The sequence below is a fragment of the Hemicordylus capensis genome, chromosome 5 (assembly GCF_027244095.1).
Source record: "Hemicordylus capensis ecotype Gifberg chromosome 5, rHemCap1.1.pri, whole genome shotgun sequence".
In the NCBI taxonomy this organism is placed as follows: Eukaryota; Metazoa; Chordata; class Lepidosauria; order Squamata; family Cordylidae; genus Hemicordylus; species Hemicordylus capensis.
In genome coordinates, this window is record NC_069661.1 from 214367236 (window position 1) to 214389362 (window position 22127).

Here is a 22127-nt window from a genome sequence, read left to right on the forward strand (position 1 = left end):
CTTCCTCGGGTGTAATCTCATCCACGTGTTTCCTAAAGCTGTGAGGAATAGGGTTGAGGAGTAGAGGGATCTCCGACTCCAGATTAGGGGTAGGGCTGGTCACAGGATCCTCCTCCCAAGGACTCCCCAGACTCTTGCTTGAGGGGGTCCCGACAGTCTGCCATAGAAGTAAGCAAAGTGGGAAGATAATTCTTTGCAATAATCTCACCTTTTGGAGGGGTCAGCTCAACATTGTTCTTCTTGCAAAAACAGGCAGGGAAAATGGAATGCAAGGAAGCATGGTAGCAGAACCAATCAGAACCATCCTCCGAAGCTGTGCCATCAATGCCGAGCAAAAGGTAGCCATCCAGGAGGACCTGAAAACAGGCCAAAGTTGAGAAGGGAAGGAAAAGGAAACTTACATCCAAGCCTTTAACCTTAAAGACCCCTGAACATGTTCGGGCAGCAGTTTCCACTCTCACTGACATGAAATAAGCAGAACTCCCCAAACAGTTTCGAGTGACCTAACTTGCATATTTCGTTGTTGCCCCTTTTTCGTTTTCCCCCAACATTTACACTTTGCCTTTCTTTCACGACTAGGCAGCTAGACTTTCTTTCAAGGCAGCTAATAAAATATACAGTGCAATTCAAGAGATGCATAAAAACTCTATAATTTTTTTTTAAAAAAACCCTAAATGCCTATCAAACAAACACTTGTTCACACTCCTAAAAGATTAAACAAAGCCTTGGGGTGATTTTATGAAAGTTAGACTATAAATCTAGCAATCAATCCAATCAGCTATCCAACCCTCTAACAGGGATTTCCAGATGTTGTTGACCAACTCCCAGAATCCCCAGTTGCAGTGGCTTTTGCTTGGGGATTCTGGGAGTTGTAGTCAACAACATCTGGGAATCCCTGTTAGAGGAAACACTGAATCCAATCACCTTCAAAAGCCAAGGGTTGAAGAGTGCACAGGTCAGAGGACAGAATTATTGTACAGTGGTATTTGGCTGCAGCCACTCCTTTTCAGACCTACTACATATATATTGCTTTTCAACATAAGTTCTCAAAAGTGGTTTACATAGAAAAAGTAAATAAATAAGATTGCTCCCTGTCCCCAAAGGGCTCACAGTCTAAAAAGAAACCGACACCAGCAACAGCCACTGGAAAGATGCTGTGCTGGGGTTAGATAGGGCGAGTTGTTCTCCCGCTAGTAAATATAAGAGAATCACCACTTTTATAAGCACCTCTTTGCTCAACTAGCAGGGGACCAACATACCTTGCGGATGGTAGCCACGCAAATGTTGCCCAGATTCAAAGGGTCAATGGCTTCCAGTTTCATGCCTTCTTCAAACCAGCCACCCTCTGGGTAGACAGCACGCACCTTGAACAGATTGTGGGCAAAAAACACAAGTCAGTAACAAAAACTGGAACACCTGCATGAAGGAAGCTGGATAATTGGATAGACTAACTCCTGAATTTGGCTTTACTTTTCAGCCATGGCTTTTTTGAATGGCCTTGGGTCAGCTGCATTCTCATTCACAGTCTGCTAGCTGTTGCGTGAGAAAGACCACACCATGGTTTTGAAGACAAACAAGATAAATGGGTACAATGTTTCATTATTTACACTGCAAATCTTAAAATGTCCATTATGTACATCAACAACAGGTCTCCATTTATTTCTATCACATTTCAGTGTCGGTCTTGCGGAAACTGGAAGATGATAGCTGTCACTGAGCCTTCTCTACCAACAGGGTAACCAACCTTGGGTTTCCAGATGCTGGGCACAACTCCGATCAGCCCCAGCCACAAGGGACAAAGGTCATTGTGGCTGGAGTTGATAGGAGTTGTTGTCTAGCAACATCTGGGAACCCAAGGTTGAGTATCCCTGTTCTATAGCAAGGAGATATCATCCATCACAAAGCCCCCTCTAAGATCTAACACAGCTATAAGAGAGAGGATCCCTTTTCAACCACAGAATGTTTCCCCAATGTTTTTGGAGCAAGCCCTTCCTCTCTTCCTCACCCCATCACCAGATCAGCCCAAAGTTCTGGCTCTGAGTTCCTTGGAACTCCTATAATGGCTATTTAATTCTCTAGTAGGGCAGGAGAGGGCGCTTGGCCGCTCCACAGAGAGTACAGTCCCAAGAAGAACAGTGACGGATTTTCTCCTCCTCCCAGAAAGTGCCCTCCCACTGAGCAGCAATGGAAACAAGATGCAAAGCGGCTTGCCTACCTTCTTAAAAAGATACGGAACAGCATCACAGTAGATCTTGCGGAAAGTAGGGTGGTTTGACATGTTGTGACACTTTTCTTCCAGCAAAGACATAAAAGAATGTTAATGGGAAGAGAGGGAGAAACGAGGCATCTAAAAATTACAAGGCTTGGCCAGCTAGAGGTCAGCTTCAACAAGGAAAACAACAGTTTCAACAGGAGATATTAGTATTTCAGTTTCGTGCCTTGCTGTTAGCTGAAGATGGAACAGATTCATTCAAGGCAACAGTTGCCTCTTCATATGCAGCAGAATGGGGTGGAGAGAATGGACTGTACCACTTCAGACTACAGAGGGAGGATACCTCTCCCAAACATAAAATGCTCCCTGAAAACAGAAAATGGTGTGTGGGAGGGGAACAGTTGCTTTTACCAGCCCTGTGCTAGCTTTCGATTCGCAAGAAGGCTTTTCTATATTAAAAAACAAAAAGATGTAGGGGAAGCATTCAAAAGTGGCATCCTGCAACCAGATCTTGAAGTAGTGCTGCCCACTCTACCACCCTATTCTGATGCATGCATAGGTCATGCCACAGATATGCATAAATGGCTGCAATTGATCTGTGACTTTTACAGCAAGATCAGAATTAATGACTGCATACCATACATTTTTAAAAAAAACACAGGGGTGAGCAAAATTAGACCTGGGGTTCAAGTGTTCACACACAACACTCAGGCAGTTCAGGAAAGTGAACAAGAGCTGGGTGAAGATGTCTTTAATATCCCTGCATGCGCAGAATAGTACGCAGAAGGAATGCGGCTGTAGCTCAGTGGGGGAGCACCTCTTTAGCATGCAGAAGGTCCCAGGTTCAAACTCTGGCATCTCCAGGTAGGGCTGAGAAAAATTCCTGCCTGAAGCTCTGGAGAGCCACTGCCAGCCAGAGTAGGCAATACTAAGACAAACAATGGCTTGACTCAGATGGCAGTTTCCAATGCTCCGACTGAGGACAGTCCTATGTCCCCTGCTGTGGGAAACAGATAATATGCTGCCACCCTGCTAGGCCCATCTAGTCCAGCATCCTGTTTCACACAGTGGCCCACCAGATGCTGCTGGGAAGCCCACAGGCAGGAGTTCAGGGCATGGCCTCTCTCCTGCTGTTACTCCCCTGCAACTGGGCAGGGGTTACAGCAGGGGCTGTAACTCAGGGATAGAGAACCTGCTTTGCATGCACAAGGTCTCATTTTTAAACTCTGGCATCTTCAGGTAGGGCTTGGGGAAATCCTGTCGAAAACCATGGAGAGCCACTGCCGGTCTAGGTGGCTGCCCATCAGAGTAGATAATGCTGAGCTAGATGGACCAATGATCTGACTCAGTGGATAACAGCCTCCTATGTTCAAGTCAGGGCTATTGCCACTTCCAAGAAGATGACTGATGGATGAACTGAGACACTGGCACTGCAAGTTTTGCTGTGGATCTAGCAATATTAAGGCTGGCAGCTGTCCCTTCCGGAAGAATTGTTCCTTACAGCCCACATACCCAAATCTTGCCAGTCAGAATCCTTGGTAAAAAACAACAACACTCCACTCTTGATTTGCTATTGTAAAAGCTAAAGGCAGGTTGGAAAGTCCTCCAAATTAAAGACCTACATCAGTTTTACTCCTGACTGCTAAGGACTTCAGAAAAACCTCTCTCCCCACAAAGCATAAAGAAAGGGGTTAGGGGAATAGCAGCTTCCTAGGAACATAGGAAGCTGCCATAAACCAAGTCAGACCACTGGTCCATCCAGCTCAGTATTGTCTACACAGACTGGCAGCAGCTTTTTCAAGGTTATAGGCAGGAGTCTCTCTCAGTCCTATCCTCACTTAGGCACCAGCAAGAAAACAGTTGGCTAAATTGGAGGTCCGTCTCCAGTTACCACCAGTGCGTCCGGTGACAGGCCTTCTCTGTGGCTGCTCCTGGGCTGTGGAATGCACTCCCTGCAGAAATCCGCTATTTGAATTCTTTGTTGGCCTTCAGGAGAGCCCTTAAAACCTATCCATTTGGCCTGGCCTTCCAGGATTTTTAAATAGTTGTAAATGGTTTTATTATTGTAACCTGGTTTTTCAGGGTTTTTTAATTGTTCGGATTGTTTAATTGTTCTGTTATTATGTTTTAATTGTTAATTGTTGTTCTACACTGTTTTATAATTTCTGTTTTAATTGTTAACTGATTTTAATGGTTTTGTTTTAATAGTAAACTGTCCTGAGCCATTCTGGAAGGGGGGGGGGTATAAAAAAATGAATGAATGATGAATGAATGAATGAAATTTGACCCATTTGTTCCTTCATTTGTTCTAGCTCTTTGGAGCTACCGAAGGGCATAGGAGACCCTCCCCCCCCGCGAATGCTAGGCAAGGAACTGGCATCTTGTGGGAACCCTCACCAGTTTTCTTTATGTTGTGGCCAACCCTTCGAGACCAGCCCACAGGGTGGATGAGAGGACTCCACATGTGACACCAGAAGTCATCGTCGCTGTCCCCATCTTCATAAAGAAGCCTCAGCCGGCCACCGATCACTGTGTCGACCACAGCCATGCGTGTCTGGGAGACGCGGGTCTTGTCCACCACTTCCACTCTCATACCCTGGCGGAAGGGGTACTTCATGTTCTCCGTCATCTGAGTCAACAAGAAGAGGGACACTTTGGTGCCTCCTGCGTCACATAATAAAACCCCTTGCAAAACTGAGGCTACCCTTCAGCTACTGCCTGCGCTTCTTATGCGTTTCTGGAGGGCCGTCTTGCACTTCTCGAATGAGGGCTTCTGCATTAATTCAGCACACACACTCCTTGTCAACACAAAACCTTCTACCATTTACTCAGACTTTATTATTGTGGGTGTTATGGTTCTGTTTGATGTTTCAACAGTTTATTACCTTATTTGACCAAGTTCGCTTTTTTGTAAAGCTTTTGAACTTTGTGTTTTGCTGGTCGAATGACCGTAACAATAAAGATTTGATTTATTATTGTTGAACAGCAGCTTCCATTGTTCCTTCTGCATAGCCTAAAGCATTCAGATATGTCAGTCTGTATGGTCATCCAGGAAAGCAAGACGTCCAAGTCAAAATTCTGGTACCAGCCATAGATTTATCAGTATTCCTCCTCACGCCCCTCAACTCTGGCAAAAGCTGGCACAGCTAATATATCATAGCAGCTAGGAGGCAGTGGCAAACTGGCAAGCCCCCAATTCAAATCTTGACTCTGGTGCAGGAATTCCCTAGGGCAGTGTTCTCCATTGAAAGGCCCAAGGGCCAACAACAGCCCCTGTCAACCCTAAACGTGGCCCTCTAATTGTTTATTGGGCCTGTGTGAAGCTTTGGCTGTCACAGTCCCCCTGACACCAGGAGGAAAAAGCCATTCTCACTGTGCAGTGCTGCGTTGTGCCCAGCACCGGGGGGGGGCTCCTTTAAGGGAAACTGAGCCCACTTGAGCCCCTGTACCATCCTGGAAGGCCTGCAGAGTGTGCTGGGAAGCGTAGCCCCTCCCAGCGCTTTCCTCCTAGAGCTTTTAAGAGGGCTCCACCGCTCTTGCTCTTTCCCTCTCTGGTCTTCCCAGCAATGAGAAAAGCACAGCACTATGCAGAGGTCAGCACAATGGGAAATGGCTCTAACTTTGAAGGTTTCTGCCAAAGTGGCCCCCAACAGGAAAAGAGTGAAAATCAGTGTTCCCTGTAACAGGGATTCCCAGACGTTGTTGATTACATCTCCCATAATCTCCAGCCAAAGGCCATTGCAGCTGAGGATGATGGGAGTTGTAGTCAACAACATCTGGGGATCCTTGTTACAGGGAACACTGGTGAAGATTACTGCTCTAGGCGGCCAGGGGCAAGTTGCTCTCTCTCTGTCTCAGCCTGCCCATCAGGAATATGAGGGTTTCTTAATGGACAGAATTGTTTTGAGGATTACTGAGATAATGCACATGAAATGCCTTGAATCCTCAAAAAAGCACAACAGACTTTCAGCCTGATCCTATGCACCTTTACTCAGAGGTCAGTCTACCCAACTTTCATGGGACTTACTCTGAAGAGTGTAAATAGGACTGGGTCTTGATGGCACAGTGCAGGCTGTGCCTGGAGCAAAAGTAATGCAGCCCCCAAGTCTCAAACCGCACCCCCCCACACACACACACTAACCAGGAGAGTTTTCTCAACTCCCCCTGCCTAATATCCTGTCTCTAGTTTCACAACCAATCAAAAAGAGCCAGGAGGCACTGATCAATGCTACCAGCAATTCCAGATCGGCACCACTGGTTAGCGCACGTTTAATGTGAAAGCTGAAACCCACAAAGCTCTTCCTTAATCCGCCATCTCACTATTCAGAGGCACAGATTATGAAAAATCCCTTCTGGCCAGAAATGCTTTCTAAAACGTGCCAGCAGGGGGAGCCTCTCCAGCAGCTAATACAAATCTCCAGAGGTTCTGTACTTTCGAACTGAACAATGGAGTTTTAGGTAAGCTAGTGAAGACAGACTAATCAGCTGGACTTCAACTACACTTTATCTAAAGTGTCTTTTAGGCCAGAGGAAACTGTGCAATGAATGCATTAGCTGTATTCTGCTGCTTTATCCACCAATGCATCATTAGGTGGCACTCAAAACACTCAGAACAAAAATAAAACCCTCTACCATCTTACTTACACCATGCTACATTTCTTTCCTCCAGAGTTCAGCCTTGGGTCACATAAAACCAAGCATCTGAGCATGCACAGAGTAGCTAAAATCTGCCCCACCCTTCACCAACCCTTTCTGGCAAGGTATTCGAGACCTCAATCACTGTTCACAACCTATATCAGACCTAAACGGGCTGTAGTGTAGATCTGTGGTAGAGTATGCAGAAGTTCCCAAAACCCTGGCAGCATCTCCAGGGAAGGCTGGGAGAGACTCCTGCCTGAAACCATGCAGAATTACTACTAGCCAGTGTAGGCCTGCCCAATTCAGCCCTCCTGCAGATGTTGGACTACAAATCCCAACATCCTGAACTACTGGCCACTGTGCCTAGGGAAGGATTATGGAAGTCTAAAAACAGCTGGGGGGCTGAAGTTATGCAGCCCTGGCACAGAAAATACTGAGCTAGACAGACCAAAGGTCTGACTCAGTAGACGATACCTTCCCGTTCTGACCTCTGTACCCAGAGAGAGTTTTCTGCTTCGTTTCTCCTCGCCCACTCACCTTTATATGGAAATCCACTGGGATGGTCCTGGCTCCCACAAGCTTTTTCATGAGGTACCCTTTCCAGTTTGCATATTCGGAGTAGATGGCTGTACAAAGAGTTACAAGAAGAATCTGAGGAGGAGAGCTGGTCTTGTGGTCGTAAGCATGAATTGTCCCCTTTGCTAAGCAGGGCCCACCTTGGTTTGCCTTTGAATGGGAGACTACATGTGTGAACACTGCAAGATAGTCCCCTCGGGAATGGGGCTGCTCTGGGAAAAGCATCTGGCATGGTTGCATACAGAAGGTTCCAAGTTCCCTCCCTCGTATCTCCAAGATAGGGCTGAGAGAGACTCCTGCATGCAACCTTGCAGAAGTCGCTGCCAGTCTGGGTAGACAATTCTGAGCTAGATGAGCCAGTGGTCTGACTCGGGATAAGGCAGCTTCCTATGTTCCTAGCTCACTTAGTGCATCTTTTGAACTTGCAAAAGTGCAAACCTGTGAAGAGTTTCCTGCTTCTCCAGTTAACTTCAAAGCCTTCACTGTTCATCCTGATAATCACCCTGATAATCACCTTCAGCCACATGTTCTGTTCCTTTGGCAACGCTGAAGGGTCCTTGAACTAAGGTTGCATCTAAGTCCCAACACACATTGTTGTCTTGAACAAGTGTGTCAACTTTTTCACCAGCTGTCTAGTTCTGAACTTTGAGTGGAATTTTTGGGAACCATGACCCAGCGTATTTCTTTTGGCTATGGCCAAAGCAAGTTCTGCAGCCAAATTTTGCAAAGGGCAATACACTTATGCAAATCTTTGCTTGTTTGGCATAATTTATTTTCATTGTGTTAGCCACATGGGAGAAGAGCAACTCAAACTGATACACAGAGGAATTGAAGGGAGAGGAAGGGCCACAGTAAAGATACAAACAAAAAGGACCAATGTGAGCAACATTCATATGGGAGTAAGTTGGCCAATGACACAACTCGTACATCTTTTAACTAGCTGCTTTGTGTGGTTTTCTTTGAGTGTATAGTTATGGGAATGGTACCATTTAAATGGAAGTTACTTTGCTAAGCTTTGTGGTTACGGAGGCATACATTCAACAGAGAGCTTATGCACTCTTCAGATACTGAAAGACTATATAGTTATATTTATACTTAGACTACATTTATATACAGCCCCTGCTAACTTGGCAAAGAAGCATCTTTTAACATGGCGATTCTCTTTATTTAGCAGGGGGAGAGTAACTGGCCCTATCCACTCCCAGCACAGTACCTCCAGTGACTGTTGCTGGTGTCTATCTTATGTTTCTTTTAAGACTGTGAGCCCTTTGGGGACAGGGATCCATCTTATTTATTATTTCTCTGTGTAACCCGCCCTGAGCCATTTTTGGAAGGGTGGTATAGAACTAAAATAAATAATAAATAAATAAAATGCATGCAATTTAAATACTTTATAATAATCTTCTTGATTTAACTAATGTATTCCACAGTGCAGGATTTATATTCAATAAGCCCGGTGTGTGTGTGAATGCTTGAATAAGCAGAAGTTAGATGCTGTAATTATGACTTCAGCCAGGGCTGCACAACTATGGCCTTCCAGCTGTTGTTGGACTACAACTCTCATAGGCCTAGTCAGGGACAACAGGAGTTGTAGACCAGTAACATCTGGAAGGCCAAAGTTGTGCAGTCCCGACTTAAACAGAGCCCCATAGCTGAGGGAGACAAGGTACATACTTCGGGGTGGCACCAGGAGTTTGCTGTTAATGGCACACCAGCCAATAGGGTGGACATCCATTGTGCCCAAATTGACCCAGAAGTCATGGCTGGAGTCATTCTCAAAGCCTTCGTAACGTAGTAGCGCTTTATATCCTGCCAAGATTGATGTTTGGAGATAGAAACTGAGTTATTTAGTCTTGAATACAGACATCTTCATTTTCTGACAATTGTAGCAATAATCTTACAGGACAACTTCCTAAGAATGTAAGAAAAGCCCTGCTGGATTGGATGAGAAGTTCATCCACTCCAGCAACCTGTTTCCCACAGTGGCTATGCAACAGTTTCCAGAACACAGCTCCAAGAACTGTTCAGTGGTATACTGCTCCTGAATATAAAAGTTCCATTAATCTATCACAGCTAGTAGTCACTGGTAGGGATATTCTTCATTCATGTTTCTAATCCCCTTGAAAGCCATCACCCCATCTTGTGACAGTCAGTTGCATACATTAATTATGCATTGTGTTCAGTAGTACTCTCTTTTGATTCAATTTCATTGGATTGTTCTAATATTCTGAGAGAAGACTTCTACCCATTTTCCCCACACCATGAAAAATCATATAAACCCTTCTGAGGTCTTCCCTTAGCTGCTTGCACCCCCCATACCCCAATATTAAGAAGCCCCAAATGCTTTGGCCTGTCCTTGTAGAGAATGAGCTCCAACCTTCTGATCTCAGTACTGGCTTCACACACATCCCTACATTCTGATTAAAAGAAATGAGGAAAAAAGGGCTAACAGGATCTTATATTCTGCTGTTCCAAAAATTAATGAAAATACTCCAGTGGGTCTTGAGTATTTTAGGGAACAAACACCTCCTCCTGTATTAGTAGACTTTAAATGCTGGGGATGTTCATGAGTCCATGCTACAGATTTCATCCTTTGTCAAGACAAAGTTAATCTCCATGAGGAGCAGGGAGATGCAGCCATTTCCCTACAAGTTAAAATCTCTCTTTTTGAAAAAGCCTTCAATTGCCAAGGTACTGGTTATTTGTTGATGTTCTACTGTTCCTTGTATTTTGACTTTGAAAGTGTCTTCCAGTATTTGTTGCTTTTAATATTGTGATTTGTTTAATGTTTGTATTGTATGCCACTATGAACAGTGTTTGGATACACGAGTATCATTTAAAAAGTCAACAACTCATCGCCACATAAAATTTTGGTTAAATAAAAAAGGTTAACAACTGATGCAGTTTTTATTTTCTTTTAGATCTATTGTTGCCCACTTCAAGCCTCCAGTAGAAGGCAGGAACAGATTCAAATTTAAAAAATAGAACAAAGCAGAAATGATCTCCAGCTTTTTCTACTATCCCCCTTAAGAGACCCACCTGCTATTTTAACAACAGAGGCAATCCAATATACACGACTGGGAAGCACAGCATCACTGTTCAACACTTCTACCTTCATTCCTTTCATCACATCATCCCATTGTTCATAAAGGGGCACCTGTGTAAGATTGGAGGGAAGAAGCGAGTTGTTATACATACACACACACACAAAACCCCCATACACGGTAAGAAAGTTGCATTTCAGAATCAACATAGTAGAAAATTGTGGGATAAGAATTCCAACTCTGAATCTAATGTTACCATCATTTTCTCAGATATGCACATCCTTCTCATGATTGCTGACAAAAGTTTAGAATGAAAAAGTCAACAACTCATCGCCACATAAAATTTTGGTTAAATAAAAAAGGTTAACAACTGATGCAGTTTTTATTTTCTTTTAGATCTATTGTTGCCCACTTCAAGCCTCCAGTAGAAGGCAGGAACAGATTAACATCTGTTAATCAGGAACAGATCAACATAGTAGAAAATTGTGGGATAAGAATTCCAACTCTGAATCTAATGTTACCATCATTTTCTCAGATATGCACATCCTTCTCATGATTGCTGACAAAAGTTTAGAATGAAAAACAAAAGCAAAATACAACAAAACATGGACATTTCTTGCTAAAGGTTAGGAAACCAATAGGAATCCAACAGACAGACCCGGTCTTCTATCCAAGCACTGACCCTGTCCACATCCAACTCAGTTTCAAATCCCCATTCAGCCATGAAACTCACTGGGTGACTATGGGCACATCACTTATCTCCCGGGCTAACCTACTTCACAGGGTTGTCGTGAGGGTAAACATAACCATGTACACCGTGTTCTGGGCTTGTTAGAAAAAGAGCAGGATATAAATGCAATCAATCAATCAAAAGTACTCAAGTCTGAAAAACTCACTGGGTTTATCCACTGAAGAGAAGTGTTACATGTTCAAAACACAACCCATACTGTATTTGTCATTTGGACAAGAACTATATTCAGCACTGGCTGTGCTTTGCATTTTGTCTTGGTGGGAACTCTCTCTGCCTGTGGGATTTTCAGAATCATCTAGGGACAGGACCTTTAAATTGTTTCTTAGCCCAAGGAGAGTCCAAGGCAGCTTTTGAATGCTTGTTTTCAATTAAGCTGCATACATAAATAAGTTCAACACAGGACACAGGCAGAAAAGTCACAAAAAGCAGGGAGTGCTCACATGTTTGAAACTGCTGACAGGTGCAGCCTTGCATCCATGGTCCTGCAGGTATGTTCCCCAATCAAAGCCTACAACTAAAGCTAAAAACACAAGAAGAAACTATCACGAAGGCTCAAGGTTGGTGACAGAGATTTAACACAACAGCAGTGGTTAGAGTGCTGGACTAGGACTGGGGAGACCCGAGTTCAAATCCCCATTCAGCCATGAAAACTAGCTGGGTGACTCTGGGCCAGTCACTTCTCTCTCAGCCTAGCCTACTTCACAGGGTTGTTGTGAAAGAGAAACTTAAGTATGTAGTACACCACTCCGGGCTCCTTGGAGGAAGAGCAGGATATACATGTAATAATAAATAATTGAATAAGAAGAAGAAGAAGAAGAAGAAGAAGAAGAAGGAGGAGGAAATATCTTTTAATGGAGCAACATTGTGCTGGCTTAGGAGCATGCAAGTTTGCAAACTGCACAGAAAATTTTACCCAGAAGAAAGAAAAGGTAGTGTAATCCTATGCATTTTTACTCAGAAGCAAGCCCCACTGAATTCAATTGGACTTACTTCCAAGTAAGTTTGCTTATGACTGCAGACAATCTAAAATACACCAAGAGTAAAATAGGTTGGAGGGACCATTTATTTGTTTTTAGTTGCTTCCACGAGCAGTTCATTTATGAAATTTTAAAGACCAGAGCAGACAATGCAGGGGTGATCCCTTGCAATCCTAAGTAGCATGATTCCCCCACTTTTGCATGATTCCCAGGCTCCTGCAATCATGGTTAATTTTAGAACATTTTATATAACACTTTTTCATATTAAAATTTCAAAAGCAGTACACAAACTAAACACACACACACACACACCCCACAGCACACCAATAAATTATATAATCTAAATTAATCAAACAATAGAGAGGATCTAACCTCCTCATAGGCATAGATGTTAACCATGATTAAGTCCAACTAGGTTTCCCATCCAGCTTCAAACAAGGCCCATTTTGACATCATGTGGAACTATGGTTAAAGACTGATCCCATGTGATGTACCTAAGCCTTGGAGTGCTCCCCCTCCTCAACTACACAAGTGTCTACTTCCAATTTAAAGTAAAGTGTGCCATTGAGTCAGTGTCAACTCCTGGCAACCACAGAGATCTGTGGTTGGCTTTAGTAGAATATAGGAGGGGTTTACCATTGCCATCTCCCACACAGTATGAGATGATGCTGTTCAGCATCTTCCTATATTACTGCTGCCCGATACAGGTGTTTCCCATAGTCTGGGAAACATACCAACAGGGATTCGAACCAGAAACTGCTGGCTTGCTAGTCAAGTCATTTCCTCACTGAGCCATCAGGCTTACTTCTGATTTAGGTTACCAAAATCTCTCATGATGTCCAAAGCTATTGATCTTGATTATTCTAACCTACTCACTTTGAACCTTGGTTACAAATCACAGATTATTTCGAGTAAATAGGTTAGAATAAACCAAGGGTCAGTTTGAACATTATGACAGATATTGCTTTATTATAACCTAAATTGGAAGTAGATGCTTATATGGGCACAGGAAGGGGGAGCACATGTTCAGGGATGTTGCCTGGGGCCAGGCTTTAACTGTGGCTCTGTGTGATGTTAGAGTAATTGACCTCCAGCTAAGAGGTGAACCTTGTAAACTTTAACTGTGTTAAATGATGGTGCCAATCAGTGTTCCCTCTAACAGAGATTCTCAGATGTTGACTACAACTCCCAGAATCCCTGGCCACAATGGCTTTTGCTTGGGGATTCTGGGAGTTGTAGTCAACAACATCTGGGAAGCCCTGTTAGAGAGAACATTGGTGCCAATGTAATACTTGATTAAGATTAAAAGAGAGTGGATGTCCCCCCCCCCCCCGACCCCATTGCCATTACAGCTTCATCACCTCCAAAATGATCAAATATGTCACATGTTGAGCAATGTTAAAGACTGCTATAACAATCCAGTCTTTGCAAACCAAAACTTTCCCAAGAGACAGTTCAGTATATCCCAAAAGCCTGCATGCTCTTGCATTCAGCAAGAGATGTCCCCACTCCCCAAATATCTGGATCCAAATCAAATTAAACCTTCAGCAAAGCACAATCCCATGTTTTACACACTTCTCATTTCCTCTGCCTGTTGTGGACACTTACCATCCTGGCCGGTTGGCGTTCCATCAGCCAGCTGCCCGGTCCCCTGCGTATGGAGGAATGCTCCGATTTTAGCAGACCAGGCTGCCTTGTGCAAAACTTTGGCTTTCTTTGTAGGTGGTTTGCCCTGTGAAACAAGAAGATGTAGAGTTCCAGGAGCCTTCCAGCAAGGCAAGAGGCAGACAGACAAACCTTGACGTCTTCAATTGAAGGATTTACAAATTGAAACTGTCATACCAAAATAATAACCATGTTAATCTGTTTGTAGCAAATAGCAATAGCAATAGCACTTACATTTATATACCGCTCTATAGCTGGAAGCTCTCTAAGCGGTTTACAATGATTTAGCAAATGCAAGAAAGAGTCCTGTGGCATCCTAAAGGCTTGCAAACATGCCACAGGACAAACTTTCCTAAGCTAGAATCTACTTTGTCAGATGCATCTCCTTGAGTTTCTAAAAAATTTTGACTGGCCTTGGTAGCCAAGCCAAAATTTGTAGTTGCTAAAATGTTGTCCTTTCCTTCAGAGTAATCCAATGCATGTTATTATTTATTCAGAAGCAAGACCCAATATGTTCAGTGGGGCTTACTCCCAGGTAAGAATGCTTAGGATTGCAGTCTCATTCACTGACCTTGTGTGGTGCCTCTGTGCAAGGTCAGGACAGTCCAGGGGGACGGGCAGAAATTGTCACAGCTGTTATGCTAGATGGAGGAACATCACGGATGCCTAAGGCAACTGGAAGCCAACCCCTTCCACAAACATGAAGCCAACAGGAGAGGCTGTGACTCCTTTTGGCAACAGAAATACTCCAAGTATGTCTGCCACCAAATCCAGCAACTGGATGTTTGTGGCAGAGATATTTGGAGTACTTCTGTTGCCAAAAGGAGTCTGCCAGTATTAAACTTCTTCTTCAGTTAGGAGCTAGAGAGGGAACAGAGATTCCTCTAGTTGTGCAAGGATGAATCCCATCTCCTCCCCTGCTTCTCTCATCATCCTTGTCACAGCAAACAGAATTGTAGGCCCTGCATCAGAGGACATCTGGCATGATGCCATTAAAAGCAAAGTGTGCCGTCAAGCCAATTTTGACTCCTGGCACCCATAGAGCCCTGTGGTTTTCTTTGGTAAAATACAGGAGAGGTTTACCCTTGCCTCCTCCCGTGCAGTATGAGGCGATGCCTTCTGGCATCTTCCTATATCGCTGCTGCCTGATATAGGTGTTTCTCATAGTCTGGGAATCATACCAGCAGGGATTCAAACCAGCAACTTTCTGCTTGTAAGTCAAGCATTTCCCTGCTGCGCCATTACTCACTAATAAAGCATCTGCTTTGCATGCAGAAGATCCCAGGAGCAATCCTGAGATCCTCAGCCCAGGTAGGTCTGGAAAAGACCCCTGCCTGAAACCCCCGGAGAGCTGCTGCCTGTCAGAGTAGATAATACAGAATTAGATGGACCAATAGTCTGACTTCGAAAAGACACGTTCCTATGTACCTATGAGATTTTGTAGCCTAAGGCTATACAGTGCTACTGACAAAGTAGGTTCTAGCCTAGAAAAGCTATGATACAAGACATCTGGAAGTTTTTAAGGTGCCAGAGGACCCTTTTTGTTATTCACACTAAAGAGGGAGATACACAGTTCAGAACATCCTGCTACATTCACAAGGGGAGACAGACAGCATGCTCTTCAAGATTGCCTTTCATATTCATTGGTCAGAGTAGATGGCATGATTTTACAGTTAGCAAAAGGTGGGGGGGAGAAGAGAGACAGAACTCTGTCCCTGAAGCACTGATAAATCAGTGTCAGAAGGAAACTCTAAAGAAAAAGTGAATTATTAACACCTACACAATCCCTCCATTTTTCTGTTGGGGAATTCCTCCAATTACATTCCATCATCCTCAATATAGTCATCCTAAATAGCCTTCCCTCACAATTAGAAAGTCCATCCTTTTGCTCCACTCTGAAGTTTCCTATCATATTTAACACAGATACAAAACATCACACCCTCTTAATTCTAAATTTGAAATAAGCCACCACCTCTGCTTCCATAGTCACAATTTGTACTGTAGATACAAATCAGTATCCAAACTGCTCATGCATGAACTTTTCCTTTATTTTGAAATTCTTCCAGTTTAAACTGTTTAACCATTACCCCAGATTCCTTAATAACAGCAGTAGCTAACAATTGCTTAAAAAACAAAAATCTACTTACTCCACAGAACCATGCATTGAAAAGCATAGAGAAAAATTCACCTGCTTTCTACTGTGTCGCCCGTTTACAATTACATCACAGTGGTTAATGGATACCCTATCCATGTTAAGTGATCTCTAGTATGATGGTGCATAATTATGGTCAAAAGTTATCTAACTCTAACCTTCCTCTCCTCTACAAAAGCTCCTCCCAAATATTTCTAAAGTAACTAGTTACTGGGTGCTAGGGGCACATGCTTACCCCTGAGACAAGCACCTTCTCGCTCTCATTGTGGAACCCCTGTGGTTACTTGGCACTTTCCACATACTTGGAATGCTTTTCTTTACAATCAGCATCAAAGCCCTACATAAAGCAATTCCTCAAGGGAAATTCCATCTATTGGTGACAGAACTAGGTTGGAGAAAGGAACAAAACTCCAGCAAAATCAACAGAACTTACTTCAGAGAAAAATATTTAGGATGGGATTCTTTAAAAAAAAACACCTTTATTTTCAACACACAACACAAAAAATATAAACAAAATAGACGATACAGTTTATAATAAATAATGTCACCTTTGGCAGAAATACAGGCATCCCAAACTTGAAAACAAATAACTAAAGCATTAAAGTTTAATTATTAGTACTTTATAACACAATGTTAAAATATGATAAAATATAAATCACTTTTAATCCTTCTGGTCTGCTATAATTTTTCCTACATTTATCAAACTAATTTAAAAGTGGCATGTAGCATCCAAAAAAAGAAACACATGTATTTGGATGCACAGAAGCCTTTAACTGAGAGGATAATTTATCTTGGACAACCAAATCCCATATTCTCTCGACAACTCCTTTACTTTTGGAGGATTTTCTCTCTCCAAATTTTAACCACACAATACTTCACAACAGTAATACAAAACAATATTAGTTATTTTTTCAGTACAGGAATTGACATAAACATATTCAGTGGGATCCTTAAAGTAAAAGATACTGCTATTCCTCTTTCAGAAATTAACATGGGGTGAAACTCACCCACAAGAAATACACTTTGGCCCTTAGTGAGTTCCTCCACTTCATATCGTTTTCCTGGTGCCTCCATTGCTTTTTCACTACACACTAGGTAGCCAGCTAGCCTCTGAAGTCCCTGCTTAGTAAAAAGGATGGCTTTTCAAATCCCCCAGACAACATCCAAGTAAAACAGCACCTTCAAATAATGCCTTTATTTCCTACACACAGTTTAGCAAATGGCCACCATATATACTAGCAGCTTCAATATTCTCAAATTCTGGACCCCATGAAGTAGGTGTTGCTCACCTTCAACCTTGCCAGGATGCTGGCCTTCTTGGAATTTGAAGAGTAGCTTCTAGAGCAGGAGACGCTGCAGAAACGTTTGGTCTTGGAGAAGAAGCCATCTTTTGTGCCCACAATCCCACACATCTCACAGATAGCTGAGGGAGCATAAATACAATAAGCCTCAGCAGTGGGAAGAAGTTTAATTGCAACAGCAAAGCATAAGATGACGTCAGGCATGATTGAATTTGGTGACTGGGAACCTCCCTCTCAAGCCAAGGAAGAATCGTTTCTGTCCTTCACCCTACGGCTGATGAAAAACCTAAAACCAGTGGTAGGAAATAGACTAACTAAGAAGTCTGGGAAACAGCAACATAGAGAACAGAGGCTTTGCTCCCTGCAGCCTAAGAGTAGTGGCTCTTGCTCTGGCATCTAAACTAGCAGGCTGAAAGGAGATGGGAGAGTCCAGAACACACTGTGTGCTTTAAAATAAGAGAGACACACACCCAGGTAACAGAAAATTACAATGGCCGTCAGGAATGTCCACTGAGCTGGCCACAGCCAACAGTGTTGTCTTGCATATACACACACCTAGGCTGGAGGCAGGGAGCTGAAAAAAACTCCTCACCAAGTCAATTCAGACTGTAATATTCCTGCCCACCCCATTAGGAAGGGGACTTACCAAGTGCGCCTGTCAGGGTGCCCTCTGTGGACATCCCAATCAATGTTCCACCTAATTTTTTTCATCTGTGCGTGGAATGAGTTTTGTTCTGGGCAGCAATACCAAGGCAGTGTGTGTGCACATGCAGTCAGAATGAGGTTTTTGTTGATTCAACCTGAGTGGGATCTAAAATTAACTGAGCAGACATGAAAAAACTAGTATGCACACGCACACACCTTAGAGGGAACACTGAACCCAATGCCCTCGCAGTACATCCCTTTATCATGTGAGGGGGCTGTTAATCCAAGTGGCCCCTCTACAAATACTTCTTCAAACAAATGTTTGAAGCATATATAAGAGGGATAATTTGGATGAACAGCTCCCCCATACAAGATAAAGGAACATGCTGAAAGAACATTAGGAGGTCCACAGAAGGCATCCTGCTGGGTGCGCTCTCAGAAAGTACCCTTCCTGATCATGTGGCTGGGAGAGAATCATCCGAACTGGTCCACTATTAGGAGTAACTGTCTGGACAAATTCAGACATCACATACCATGTGGAGGCCCCCCACAAAGCATTTCTTCATAGTGGTGTGCTAAGCAGCTGTTATCACCAGGGGCGTAACTATAATAGGGCAAGGGGAGACAGTTGTCTGGGGGCCCCCCCAAAGGCACAAGACTGACTCCCCAAGGCAGGCTTCCTTCAGTTGTATTCATCCTCCGAAATTGATGTGAGTGTTAAGACCTGGAGCTACCAGAACAGCATGTCTTTCTCTGGGAGAGGAGAGCTGGTCTTGTGGTAGCAAGCATGACTTGTCCCCATAGCTAAGCAGGGTCTGCCCTGGTTGCATACGAAAGGGAGACTTGATGTGTGAGCACTGCAAGATATTCCCCTCAGGGGATGAAGCCGCTCTGGGAAGAGCAGAAGGTTTCAAGTTCCCTCCCTGGCTTCTCCAAGATAGGGATGAGAGAGTTTCCTGCCTGCAATCTTAGAGAAGCCGCTGCCAGTCTGTGAAGACAATACTGAGCTAGATAGCCCAATGGTCTGACTTAGTATATGGCAGTTTCCTATGTTCTCTAGTATCATGAAATGACTTGCATCGTCCACAATTTAAAACATAATTTAGGATTACTTCATGAGCTGAGCTTCAGTGAGGGGGGGCCCATTTTAAAATCTTGTCTCTGGGCCCACTCTAACCTTGCTATGCCCCTGGTTATCACATCTGAAATCTGCTTATGGCAAGGATGGATCCAATTGCATGGAACATAGGAAGCTGCCATATACTGAGTCAGACCATTGGTCTATCTAGCTCAGTATTGTCTTCACAGACTGGCAGAGGCTTCTCCAAGGTTGCAGGCAGAAATCTCTCTCAGCCTTATTTTGGAGAAGCCGGGGAGGGAACTTGAAACCTTCTGCTCTTCCCAGAGCGGCTTCATCCCGAGGGGAATATCTTGCAATGCAGTGAAGTGAAGTTCTTGCTTGGAGCCAAGCAGAACTTCATTCATGGCAAGGCAGAACAGAATAGGAAGCACTAACTTTATTCAAACATCCCAGTTGTGACCCAATCGTCAAGGAACAGTCTTTCTCCTCACCCCTTGGGGGACTGCCACAACTGAAGACAGAATGCTGTGCCCAGTTTCATCCGAACACCAACATCCAGTCTTCAGTACTGGTTTGAAGGTCACCATGAGGAACGGCTGAAATGGGTAAGGCCTGAAATACTGTACTCCCGTTCTATGCACATATAAGCCACCTCACTGGACTACAAACAGAGCTTCAGAGGGCAAAGCTGTCCTTTCATTAGGCAAGTGGAGGCAGTTACCTTAGGCAGCAGGTTACTGGGACACCAACAGGGCGGCAAGATGCCCCCTGCTGCTGACCTCAGAGCAACTCTGAAACCAACCGGATCCTTGCAAGGAGTGACTTACGCACGCTTTGCAAAGTCTGCAAGGAACATAAGCAATGAAGAGGCAGCTGCTGGCCACCTTCCCTCCTCCTTGCCCACTGTGCCACTTTCCAAGATTGCAAGGGTCAAATTTGAGAGGCGGCTGGCCCCCACCCAGGGCAGGGGGCAAGGCAAGATGTGGTGCCTTATGTGCAGTGCAACACTTTGGGCCACCCCTGTATTTTCACCTCATATGCACCACACCCCATCAATGAGCTCCTACCCTACGCTAACACTTAGCATCTGCACAACACTTTCAAGTCTTCAAAGCAATCCACATGTATTATCTTGCTGAGATCTTTACAATAACCTCGGGAAATAGGCAAGCATTATCAGCTGGGGAGCTGCGCTTGCCCCAAGGCCACCTACAAAGTCCACTGCAGAGGTCAGATTCAAGCTGGGAAGCTCCCAGGACACAGATTAGCCTCTTAACCACTACACAGCACCAGCTTTCACTGCATTCTAGACCGGGGTCTCAAACTGCAGCCCTCCTGCAGATGTTGCTCTACAACTCCCATCGTCCCTGGCTACTGGCCACTAGAGATGTGCACGGTTCGGACCAGTCCGGACCGGCACCGAAGGGGGGCCCTTTCTTTTAGGGCGGGAGGACTTTCTTACCCCTCCCGCCTCTTCACCCCCTCCAGCGCCCGTATTTAACCAAATAACGGGGCGCTGGAAACCAGCCGCCCCCGCCCCCGCCGCCCCCCCAGCACATCCACCTAGAAAGGTGCCCATACCCCTGCCGCCGTCGCCCGCCCTCCCTCCCTCCCTCCCAGCTGCCCGCCCGCCCAAATCCTTACCCAAGGCTGCAGGAGTAAACGAGAGGAGCTCCCGGACAGAGCTCCTCTCGTTAGAAAGGCCTGATACAGAATGAAGGGGCTTTGCGCGCGTGCGCATGCGCACGCCGCAAAGGACGCCGGAGGCCCGGTCTACCCGCCAGGAAAAGGCCGGGTAGACCGGGCCTCCGGCGATCGGAGGCCCAGTCTACCCGGCCTTTTCCCGGCGGGTAGACCGGGCCTCCGGCGTCCTTTGCGGTGTGCGCATGCGCGCGCGCGCGCAAAACGCCTTCATTCTGCATCAGGCCTTTCTAACGAGAGGAGCTCTGTCCGGGAGCTCCTCTCGTTTACTCCTGCAGCCTTGGGTAAGGATTTGGGCGGGCGGGCAGCTGGGAGGGAGGGAGGGCGGGCAACGGCGGCAGGGGTATGGGCACCTTTCTATGTGAATCTGCTGGGGGGGGGCGGCGGCGGCAGCGGCGGCTGGTTTCCAGCGCCCCGTTATTTGGTTAAATACGGGCGCTGGAGGGGGTGAAGAGGCGGGAGGGGTAAGAAAGCCCTCCCGCCCTTAAAGTTATACCCCCTACCCGGACCCGGACCAGCAAGGGCCGAACCGGTCCGGCAGTTCGGCCATTCCTTAGAATGGCCGCCGGACCGGTTCGGACTCACCCCTACTGGCCACTGTGACTGAGGATGATGGGAGCTGCAGTTCAACAACAGCTGGAGGGCCACAGATGGAGACCCCCATTCTAGACAGAGAAAAACCACCTTGCCTTCCATCCATACTTCCTTTGCCGCAGAAGGGAACATACTGGTACCTGGCTCAGATCCATTATCATCTGGCAATCGGCTGGTAGGTGTTTGGATCTGGGAGGGAGAGGCTGGCCGCCCCCTGGCTTCTTGATCCGCTCGCTCTTCATTCTCACTAGAGTCTTCCAGGCAGGAGCTGCTGCCACTGTCCACACTGCTGCTGTAATGTCGGCAGCTATCATAACCCCCAAAGAGATCCAAGTCATCATCGTCTTCCTCCTCATCCATCTGCTCCAAGGATGAAGCCTTCTGGTGGTCAGGAGACGCCGACTAGCAGTGAAACAGACCAGAGTAGGCTTGAAGCACCCACAGGCAGTAAAACAGAATGACATTTGCGAAAGAGGTGTTCAGTTCAAATATCAGCTGGAGAATCCTCACAGGAGCCCCTCACCAAATAAAGTGTTTGGTTATGCTGTTGATAGTCCCTGAATTTGCTTTCCTTAAAACATATTTATTCATTTAAACCACTTTTTAGGGCCACCTTTCAGCTAAAGCTTCCAAGTAGCTTATAACCAAAACAGAACATTTTTTAAAAACACACATACACACACAATACCAATACAGAAAATACACCAACAGTACACACAATAAGATTATCAATATCAGCAATCAAATCATTCATGTAAAAGCCTGGAAGAATGAAATTGCCTTTGTCTGG

At 45.0% G+C, this 22127-nt stretch overlaps 1 protein-coding gene across 5 annotated transcripts in view; it reads right to left on the bottom strand.

The window, feature by feature from the left end:
* The window catches only part of L3MBTL2 (L3MBTL histone methyl-lysine binding protein 2), a 44990-nt gene that overhangs the window by 15848 nt on the left and 7015 nt on the right, over positions 1–22127 (bottom strand). For 4 of the 5 annotated variants that reach the window (XM_053257868.1, XM_053257865.1, XM_053257866.1 and 1 more), the window contains exons 2-12: positions 21478–21739; positions 17305–17438; positions 13807–13930; positions 11662–11741; positions 10466–10583; positions 9101–9235; positions 7388–7476; positions 4610–4841; positions 2216–2292; positions 1260–1364; positions 209–356 (exon numbers count right to left, since the gene is read on the bottom strand). In XM_053257868.1, the coding sequence (XP_053113843.1) occupies positions 209–356; positions 1260–1364; positions 2216–2292; positions 4610–4841; positions 7388–7476; positions 9101–9235; positions 10466–10583; positions 11662–11741; positions 13807–13930; positions 17305–17438; positions 21478–21739 (1504 nt within the window). The remainder of the gene's footprint in view (positions 1–208; positions 357–1259; positions 1365–2215; positions 2293–4609; positions 4842–7387; positions 7477–9100; positions 9236–10465; positions 10584–11661; positions 11742–13806; positions 13931–17304; positions 17439–21477; positions 21740–22127) is intronic. The other variant, XM_053257867.1, reaches the window with a different exon arrangement.